Source organism: Belonocnema kinseyi, chromosome 2, assembly GCF_010883055.1.
Source record: "Belonocnema kinseyi isolate 2016_QV_RU_SX_M_011 chromosome 2, B_treatae_v1, whole genome shotgun sequence".
In the NCBI taxonomy this organism is placed as follows: domain Eukaryota; kingdom Metazoa; phylum Arthropoda; class Insecta; order Hymenoptera; family Cynipidae; genus Belonocnema; species Belonocnema kinseyi.
In genome coordinates, this window is record NC_046658.1 from 65,621,951 (window position 1) to 65,633,334 (window position 11,384).

The window sequence follows — 11,384 nt, forward strand, 5'->3', positions numbered from 1 at the left end:
GATAAAAAAGCGACGTCAAAAATTCAATTTTTATTAGCAAGAAATCCATGAGAATGTTGGGGAAAATATATCAACTCGTAAATAAAATTATTTATCATGCATTTCATTAAATACATGATGAAATTGTCCGCCTCGAATTGTATATTAATGTTAGCGTAAGCTAACATTAAAATGACAAGAGTTAAGTACGTAAACATTATTTACAGTTGAGTAGTTCCCACGTGTAAGCGAATTATGGTCAAAATCAACAAACATGTTAAAATTTATACCATAATTCGCTTACACGTGGGAACTACTCAACTGTAAATAATGTTTCAGATACGTGAAATCAAAAATTTTAACAAAAAAGAACATTCAGCCAAAAAGTTAAATTTTCAACCGTATAAAAGATTTTAATTTTAAATCAAGTCAGCTCAGCCAATAAAGACCAGCTTTTACCGAAGTGTTTAAATTTTTAACCAAAACAGACTAATTTTTAACCAAACAGTTTAATTTTGAACCAAGAAAGGTTAATTTTTTACAAAAAGAGATAAATTTTCTAGGAAAGAGTTTGTACCATGAAGATTAATTTTCTAATAAAAAAGCCAAATTTTCAACGAAATATGTACATTTTCAACCTAAAAGATGAATTTTCTACTACAATTAAGAATCTTAAAAGAATGAATTTTTAACAAAGTAGTTCAATTTTTAACTAAGTAGTGGAATTTCTAACTAAAAAGATGAAATCTCAACGAAAACTACAGACGATATTTCAATAAAGCAAGATATTATTTTTAAATGAAAAAAGGTTGAATTCATCCAATGAAGAAGAATTTCCATTTAAATGGGTAAATGCTTAAGAAAAATAAAATAATGCTCTGCGAAGAAGATTTATTTTCCATCAAAAAGACGAATTAAAAAAAAAGTTGCATTTTCAACCAATAAAGATGAATTCTAAACGAAAAATGTCATTTTTAATATTTTAACAAAAAGACATTTTATTTTGAAGCAAAAAGAGTTGAGTCCACCCAAAAAAGAGGAATTTTAAAGAAAATAGTTGATGTAAAATGTTTTAAAATCTTTGTCAATTTTCTTTTAAAATTAATTTTTAGACAAAAAAATCATTAAAAATTTTGTCAGGATTCTTAAAAAAATTGTTTCTGTCTTTGAAACCTTCAAAATTCTTAAAAAGATTTCTTTTCAAAATCTGCATTGAAAATTTGTTTTGGAAACTTACCCGATTTTTTCTAAAATATTATAATCTTGCAAAATTGAAAAAATTAACTTTAAATCCTTTAAATTTTTGTACGACATTTTAGGGTATCATTCTAAATGTTTTGAAATCTTTGTGAATTCACTCTTAAAATTCATTTTTCAAAATGAAAAGTCATTTCAAATTTTCCCACGAATCTGAAGAATTTTCGTTGATTCACTTGAAACCTCTCAAAGTTCTTAAACAGCTTCTTTTTTTGAAATCTTCACAAATCTACATTATATTAACCATTTTTGGAAATCTCACTATTTAAATAATCTTCGAATCTTTTTAAAACTTCTTTTTTCGAAATTTTCAAAAATCTACATTATATTAAAAAAATTTGAAATGTTCTCCCTATTTAAATAATTGAGTTTGATTAAAAAACGGTTAAACCAGCAAAAAAAATTGTCTTCAAATCTTCTAGATTCTTTTTAAAAACTTAAAATAAAACTTGAATCATTAAAAAATTTCTAGATATGGTAAACGGTACTTTCCAACTTTTTTTTATTGATACTTTAGTTTCTATCTTGTAAAGTTTGTATCTAATCAGATCAGATGCTCCAAAATTTAAGCACTATTTTTGCAGTTTAGTGGCCTTTGTGCAATTTCACTATTCAAGTTTCTGCTTCGTTAAACGTCTTCATTTTTTACCGCTTAACCGCATAATTACCGCTCAAGAATATACGGAAACCACAAATTTGAAAGCTTTTGAATTCCATCAAGTAAATCTAGTTATTTCATTATTAAAGTTATAGGAAGCGTCATATTTAGAATAATGTATGAGTTAATAAGATTTTTCAAAATATTCCCTACTACCTCCATTTAACATTTTTCGTTATAGATGAGTGTATTTAGTATTATTGAGCAGTTTCAGTTTTATAAATTTATTAGAATAGATGGAAATTAATGAATGGCTTCAATTAATTTCAGGTGAGGACTCAGGTGGATACACTGGAAGACCATTGCCGACCTTTAAGCCAGCTTCTCAATTAGTTCCTCTTGGAGGGACTGCCAGACTCTTCTGCGAGGCTTATCTTGGTAGAGTCGGTCTTCCTGATGCCAGGAACTCTGTGACCTGGTCCAAAGCAGACAGCAACATCACTCTTCCCAATCACGGAAGGGTATCTCAGCACAGAGTTTCTCGGTGAGTAAAATTGAATACCTCTTTTCTTATCACACCATTTGGCCAATTTTTCTCATGTTTTAATTTAAACGAGCGCACTCATATGTAGTATATTATTTTCCATTCACCTGTAAACATATTGATTTCCTTTAAGTATATTGAAATGTATAATAAGGTGGTCTCAAAAAAGCTTTATCTGAAAAAGGGAAAATGCTTTTCGATTTCTTCAAATTATATGTCAAATAATGAAATTTGAACCCTACAAAAACTCGATCGGATAATTATAAGTGCTGCCTCAGAAATTTTCAAGTTAAAAACTGTAAAAAGTCGAGAAAACCGGCTTTAATTTTCTTTAAATTCGAATAGAAAGATTAATAAAAGATTATTTCAGACCATCATTTAGGATAATTTCAAACGCAAAGAAATTTAGCTCAAAGAATCGTCATTTGATGTATTTTTCGCCTTTTACAGTTTTGTATAAAATTTTCTTAAAAACTATATATTGAAGTTTTAATGCGTGTTTTGCAAGTTTTCTTTAAATTAACCCGTTCTCTAATGACACTACCTTACATGAGTTTTTCGAATAAGATGGCACTTAGTGTTTCCGAATCAATTTTTCGTGCTGAACACGAATCTGGGTTCGAAAACTTCCCATCACGTGACGTTTTGGAGAAAGTAGGGGTTGCAACCACTAAAAATAGCGTTTTTAGCCATTTTTGAACAATTGTAGAGCTGAACCATGACGTGCTACAAACTTTGCTAACATCCGCCATTTTGAATTTTTTTAATGTAACTGCATATTCGTAGTCTAGACCATTCTAATCTCCGAGTAACAATACGATCAAATTTTGAAAAAATGGTCCGCCATATTGAATTTTTAAAACCTAACTGCATATTCCTAATCAGCAACCCTTAAAAAGCCTTTAAAAGCACTGCACATTTTATTATGCCTGGGCGTGGGTGTAAATATTTTTAAATCCTTTTTGTTATCATTTTCTTCCTTCACCCCTAGACAAAAACACCCCCCCCCACACACACAGCTCTAAGGGCACATGCGATTAATTTAACCTAGGGCTCATTTGAAAGGGCTTGTTTCAGTCTTTAATTTCTGATATTAGCGAAGTTCGTAGCACGTCATGGTTCAGCTCTACAATTTTTCAAAAATGGCTAAAAACGCCGCTTTTAGGGGTTTCAACCCTTATTTTCTTAAAAATGTAACGTGATTGAAGGTTTTTGAAACCAGATTCGTGTTCAGTACGAAAAATCCATTAGGAAACACTAGGTGCCATCTTATTCTCATAAAAAAATTTAAATTTGCAGGGCAGTGTTATCGCCATTATAAATTTACTTATCGTACCAAAAAATTCGTGAAGTAAACGCTATTTACATAACCCAAGGAAAATGTTTCACAACGAGTCATGGATTTTTGTTTATAAGATAATTCCAAAAATTTAATTATTTGACTAATATTTTATAGAAGTAATGAATTATGCAAAAATGTCAAAATTTGTTGGTCCCTGATAATTTCAGATGACATGAATTCACTTTAAAATTAACTGAATTTATTATGATTGACTTAAATTTAGGCGAATACATTTTATATCGATGCAATTCACTTAAAATCAATTCAATTCAGCTTGAATTTAATTCTCTATCTCTAATTCCGTTCAATTTAGTTAAAAGTAGTCTTAAACTCAGCTGAGTCTTTTTTAATTCAATTTTAGGTTTCAATTTATACAATTTAGCATGTTAAATTTAGGTCCATTTTATTTAATTTTCCTGAATTCAGTCGATTTTTCAAATTTATTAATTTTGGTTCCATTTATGTTCTATGTTGTCCAAAGTTTATGCTTGAAATAAATTTTATTTTATTTATTAGATTGATTAAAATTGTTCTGAATAGAGTAAATGTTTTTATATTCAGATACATTTTATCTTATTGAGTTCAAATTACTTTTATTTTAATTGATTTCCTTTCAATAAGTTAAATATGGGTCAATTTAATTAAGTTTCGTTTAGTTCTGGTAAATTTATTTAAATTCTCTTCAATGCAAATTAATTTTCTTGGTTGAAGTTTAGTCTTCTGAAATACGGTTGATTTTTCTTGAATTTGTTTAAAGTTCCTGGAACTCAAAATCAATATCATTAAGAGTAAGATTTGTTTTTGTAGGTCTTACTATCTTCATTAATTAAAAGCATAATACGAAATGATTGGATAGTTTTATTCTTTTAATTAATGAAGACTGATTTGATGAAGGATTGATTTGATTCTTATCAAATCTACTTACTAATCAATATTATTATTTATTAAATTTAGTAGAATTCTTTTTTAATACAATTGATTTTATTTAGAGTTTAATAGATGTGCTAAATTCTTCATCAATTGTATATCATGCACTTTCGAGGTAATATTAATAAATTCTAGTTTCGCTCAATTCGAACTACTTGAAGAATTTAACACCACTGAAACTACTAAAACCACTAAAAGGAGATATATATCTTCATTGATGTTCTTTCAAAATTGTACACCTAAGATAACGTGCATTGCACCCTTGGCTCGAAGCCATCTAAGGTGTTTTCCAAGACTAACGGAAATCAGGATGAGATCGGAACCAGCTTAAAGTGCTCTTTGGGTCTTCAAAGTAGTTGACCGAGATCGTTCGAGTACAGCTAGCTAGAAATAAAAGAGATCAGCACTCCCTATAGAAAAGTTGAGAATGAGTCTTGGGTAGCGAACACCTCGATTATTGTATTTCTTTTTCTCACATGAATGGTAGAAAAGTACGGATGTTCTTGCCAGAAAATTGTATACGACCACCGACACTATCGTGCGTCATCAACCGTAAATTGTACTTTCTATAGAACCCTTTTATACTTAATTACTTTCTGCCACTCACACTCCGAGAAAAAAGCCTCATTTACTTTCCAGTATCACAGAATTTTAGCTCTCACAAAATTTTAGCTCTCTCATTACATTTATATCGTTTAGCTTCATTTATGCAAATTTAAACACTTTTCAGGGTTGCTACAGGTCAGTGAATTCCAGAAAGTCAGGGAATGTTAGGAAGAATCTCACAGTGTCGAGCAATTTTCGATAAACTGAAGTTGAAGTTAATTTTACTATTTTTTCGACAATTCAACAATTTTGCTAAAATATTGAAAATTCCTATTTTTGGGTAGAAAATTCAACTAATTAGTTGAAAGTGGCACTACTTTGTTAAAAATTCATTTTTTTAAATCGATGATTCATCATTTTAGCTGAAAACCCGTTTCTTTTGTTCAAAATTTAACTATGATGTTCAAAATTAATTATTTCAAACGAAAATTTAACTATTCCATGTTTGGTTGAAAATTTATTTTCTGCAGTTGAAAGTTCAACTATTTGGTTGAAAAATCTTGTATTTGGTTGAAAATTTGTCTTTTGTGGTAGAATATTAATTTTCTTGGAAACAAATAAATTAATCTAACTATTCTATTTTCAAATGAAAATTAATTTTTTTTGGTTAAAAATGGATTTATTTTGTTGACACTTGTAGAAAATTTATATTTTTGGGTAGAAGACTAGACTGTTTTGTAACAAATTTATATTTTTTTCTTGAAAATTCAACATTTTAGATGAGATTGTTTTTCTTTATTGACTGAGAAATCTTTCTTGGTTGAAAATTCGACTCATTTACTTAAAATTCCTCTTTTTCGTTTGAAAATTAGTCGCTTTTTTTTAGGATTCAATCAATTTCACGGAAATGTGTATTTTTGGTTTAATTAAACTGTTTTTGCTTAAAAATTAACATACTTTTTGGACGAAATATCAACTATTACACTTTTACTTGAGAATTCATTTTTGTAAATCGAAAATTCATCATTCTGATTGAAAAATATTTGGTTGAAAATTTATTTTTTCTTGGTTAAAAATGGTCGTAACTGAAAATGTAATGTTTCCAATTTTGGTTCAAAGCTTACCTTTTGGAGTTGAAAACTCATTTAATTGAAAATTGAGGGATTTTACGTATGTCTTACGTAATTTGTGGATTACCCCTATCAAATTGTGTATGACTGTTGTCACTAAAATTGTTTTAAATACATTTAGAAACAATCCTTTGTTTGCATTAACATAATTGGCCTATAAGGTGTAAAATTCTTTTTATATATAAAAGAAAAATTTATAACGGCCAGTAAAAATTAAAATTCGTCAGGGAAAAGTCAGGGAATTTTGAAATTGAGATTTTGTAGCAATCTTGAATTTTCTGTTTTACAAAACAGCGGAAATTTTCAGTTTCATATCTAATTATACTATTTGTATTAAAAGCAGAACTCCGTTTTTGTCCTATCTAAAATTAATTTGAATATAAAACCACAAATGATTTTCACCCAACAATTGTATAAAGTCCTTTAGTCCAAGTTCCTGTCATTTCTGTGCAATTGTGAACTATCTCGACGGAACTCTGACCCTCAATGAAGCTATTCTCCCTTGTAATATTAGCAAGATCGAACAATAAGCTAACCGAAATATAGGTTGTTTAGAACTTCCGTGTCATTGTCTATGTAAATACCCTTAACCCTACAGTAAAATCAAATTGTCTCTCCTATATTCATAGGTTCGGGCACTCTATATCACTACTAACTCTTTTTTTTTTGCAAATTTGATATCCCGAATCTCCTGATCCCAAAATTTTAAAAAGTTTTTAAAATAATGGAATATTAATTTTGTATTCTTATTTACTACATTTGCTTTATAATCTCTGATAATCTCTTTTATCCCGAACAAATTGTTTTACCCTCCTTAACTTTCCTTTTCTTATTTTTCTTGTCTATTCTTTTTTCTTCTGTACTGTTCTTTACCTCGACTAAAGATCTTATGCCGTTGATTTTCAAAGTAACCTTTAAAGCATACGTACCATCTGGAAATGCGGCCGAGGCGATTAGGTATACCGCGAAACCACGACTGTCATTTTTTTCATTCATCTCGACGTCCATTTCGTCTGCAAAGTAGACACTTATTACGTCGCGAAACACCACGAACATAGAAAAAAACTCACTTTGAACAAAAAACGGCTTAAAAAATAAGAAAAAAAATGTTAAACCCAGAGTTTTTTTTTCTGTTTAGATGTTACTTTTTTGTGAACAATATAATATATTAATTCGTTCAAAGAATATTGATTAAAATGAAGGTATTACTGTAATTATCAATAATTGGTTTGGACTGTAGATCCTTTTTTGACATTACCAAAAAAGTTAGCATTGTATCAAAAAAATTATTGAGTCGTTCGTATTTATAGAAATATTTTCTTTCATTGTGTTTCAAAGTTGAAAACCTCCAAAGTCTAGAATTGTGATGTAACCAATCTGTGTAAAATAATATTACAGTGAAACTCTTCTATTGTGCCGATTTTGGAGTTGAAGGTGGATGGGAACTAACTCATTTTACCCCGCTCCGCTTTTGTCTGTTCACGCCTGAGTGCTCACCTGAGTGATCACCGCAGACCCCGCGCAGCTCCTGTGACAACTAGCTGCGGTGCGGCATAAATTCTCGGATGGGCTATTGAAGGGTTTCACTGTACTTCAAATTAGTAACGAGACAAAATGTTTATATTAAAAAAATTTTAATATTAAATTAGCAAATCTTCAATGTCAAAATTGTCTAATTTGAAACTTTTAAGTTTGGAAATCGTCCAAAATTTAAGTGTATATATTGTTCACTGAATTGTAAAGACATTAAATTATTCTTAATATGAAAATCAAAGGGTTGATAGTTCTTTTTTCTAGTAGAATTTTTCTTCTGAAATTGTACCCAAATTTACCCAAAACTGAGAATCTTATACGAATGCACTTTTCATTAGTTATAACTATTCAACTGAATTAGCGAATAATTGGCTGAAGTTTCTAAGATACAGGTAAGAAAAGCAGTATTGGTTCCAGAAAATATAATCACGCTTTTTTACTTGGCGGTGATTCACTATCACGAATCTTGATATCATTGTTGAAAGTGTTCAAAAATGTGGATGCATCCTCCCTTCGTTCGCCCTTTGTAAACTAAATAGCTATATAATATAAACTGTATACGAACTGAAAATCCCAAATCGAAGCATAGATTCAGGTCTGCGGAAAATTCCTCAAACTAATTATCTAAAAAGCTTATTACGACAGAATAATAAAAAACAACTTCTCTTGAATTAAAAAATGAGAATCTAAAATTGCATTCCGTCCGGTTTCTTGAACTTTTTCCAACTTTGTTAAATTTCGCGGTGGATAATCAATTGGCAACAGTGGAAAGGAGATCGAGAAGAAGTATAAAAAAAAAGAAAGAAAGAGAACGAATAAGGATGGGAGGTGACCAGGGCCGTGGAGTCAGAGAAGGTGGTAGGGAGCAAAAGCGCCGAGGGGGCAGAGAGGTGGACAAAGGTATCATTAGAGTAATGACGGAGTACGGCGCGTCGGCGCGGTGGTGGTTCCAGGGTGTGCAAGATGGTGAAGAGCAAGGGGAAAGATGTACGAGGCAGACAGTAAGATTCCCGACTTCTTGTTTGAGACTCTCGAGAACTGCGAGTTGACGACTTGGGCTTCACCTGGCCGTGGGTTTGTCCTGCCATTATTACGTGTATAATACCCTACAGGACGTCGCAAAAAGAGTAATCGTCCAACCCGAAGGCGTGGTACACGGACCGACCGGGCTCCTGATTCCGCTGGCCGCGGCGTTTCGCGGAACTCAAGGCGTGTCAATTAGTTTTCTTTAGTTTCCATCAAGGTATGCATGAAATTGACAATACCTTCAGAAATGAGACTTATTTCAACTTTACTGTCTTTTTTTCTGATGTGGTTCATTAGAACTGGGAGCCATATAAGTAAGTTAGGTAGGAGGCTTCTAGCTTCAATTGTGCGTTACCGACATTCACCAACATTTGGAGCAATCGAGGATTCGTGTCCGTGCTAAATTTAGCACGGACACGAATCCTTGATTGCTCCAGGAATAAATGTCGGTAACAGGAAACTTGGTTTAGAAAAATCTCAATTTAAACGAATTCTTTTTTCTTCGAAGAATAAACTCTAAAAGGAATAACTTTTGCGAGTTTAATTTGCATTTATCGTGCTTCGTCAGCAGTGAGTGCTGATTTCTGGTGATCCGGGCGCAACTTTTTTGCACTGTGCACGTAACCCATGGAATTACAGAGCGAGCGATCCGTGACACTCGAAAATGCGCTTCGGGCCCTTTCACCATGTAAATCGCTTTATTTCTTCCACGGCCGCCGAGTACGGTGCTCACAAAGGTTGGGATTCGAGGAATGGTAAAAAAGGTACAAAAAGAAGTTATGAAGAGAGCACCGAGAAATCGAGGGACGGACCGACGGGATGCGATAGTCCTGCTTCACTCCATCGTCAGAATTTCCCCTTTATATCTGATTCTTTCTACCTCACGAAATAAGTAATTATTTACACTCATTCATTGCCTGCGAACCTATAAAACAGTCATAATAATAATGCACTTAAGGCCATTTCATACTTACTCGATGCCTACCTTACCGGCATTTTTCTTTAACAACTCACGTCCATGCGAAATTATATATCGCGATGAAAATGTGGAAAATTAAATAAAAGGAAATAAAAAACTTTTCAATGATTCTACAATCCTAGAATTTAAAAGCAAGTTATCTATGATTTTGTTCCTAATTTAAAATAAAATTAGGACCATACACACCGTTCCTTAGTGCTCTTTATTTATATTTATTTTCCTATATTTCCAACTAGATATCTCATTTCGTTTGGACGTTAGTTATTCTAAAAGTCGTCGATAAGGTAGGAATGGGGTCGCAGGAAAACTGCCTACCGTGTTCCGAGATTCTCAATTTTTAATCAAGAAGATTTATATTACGATTTTATATACGTTCGTGAGCCACATTTATTCACAAAGGGAAGTCTAAAAAAAGAGTCCAAAAGAAAAAGCCTAAAAGTTTTAATTAATTAAATAGAACGAACGAAATTATTAGTTTATTGATCAGAAGCCTGTTACCATACCGCTGAGGTTTGTTAATTTCTGAGGATTATAATTTAAAAACTTTTAACTATATAAATCTTCTCTCATGGGGACATAAATTTTAAAATTTATTGTATCAGACGTGGAACCTCGAGGGACATAAAGAGCTGTCCGAGTTTCTCGGCACTTTCAATTTGAAGCACTCAAAGTTAGATGTTTATAACTGGGAAGTGAACTAACTTCGAAAGCTTCGACAGTTACACGCATTCACGCTTGGGAAGTTCCAATTTCAACAGTCGGACTCCGGGGCATGTTCGAAAGTCGAAACGATCTCTTTTTCAAACTTTAATTATGGAAATAGAAAGAGAGATTCGCTCGATTTTCGGCCCCTCGGCCCCACTGTCCGATGTAAAGAATTCAAAAGTTACGAGCTTAATTTAAATAAATAATATTCTATGATACATTGTTTTTAAACAATAAACGGAAAAATTGATAATTTCATTGTTTAGAACAAAATATAGAAAGTCTTATTATATAATGGTCAAAATCTGCGATTCTTATTATATCTGCACTAAAAAAAAGATAAGTTGAAACAACTAAAAAAATTTTTAGGACAACTAATCTAGTTAGAAAATAATGGTACTGCTATTTATTTAGTTGTAAGGACTATCTTTGTTAGTTGGGACAGGAGTAGTTGCCGTTACTATCTAATTAGGTTGACTAACTACTTTGGTTTGTCACAACGGCTGCCTGTATAGGTAGTTCAGCTTACTAATATAGTTAGTCATGTCTTCTATCTGTAGATGTAACTGTTTTTTATTTGTTACAGAGACTAATTAAAATAGCTATTACTACACTATCGAAATATGAATTGAAAAATTTCCAGTGACCAAGCGGGAATATTTTTTAGAACACCTTATGAGGACGCTGACATCAGTTCAGCTGAAAAGACGTTTAAAAAAAATATGTACCTATGCTCACTAAGATCTTCCTAATTGCAGATGCACTTTGAAGGTTAGGATTTCCAGTAAAACTTGAAACTCGTCTGATTTAACAATTTC

General features: G+C 31.6%; 1 protein-coding gene across 1 annotated transcript in view; it reads left to right on the forward strand.

The window, feature by feature from the left end:
* The window catches only part of LOC117167501 (single Ig IL-1-related receptor-like), a 176,238-nt gene that overhangs the window by 133,399 nt on the left and 31,455 nt on the right, over positions 1-11,384 (forward strand). The window contains exon 3 of the mRNA XM_033352495.1: positions 2,165-2,378. Coding sequence (XP_033208386.1) covers positions 2,165-2,378 — 214 coding nt within the window. The remainder of the gene's footprint in view (positions 1-2,164; positions 2,379-11,384) is intronic.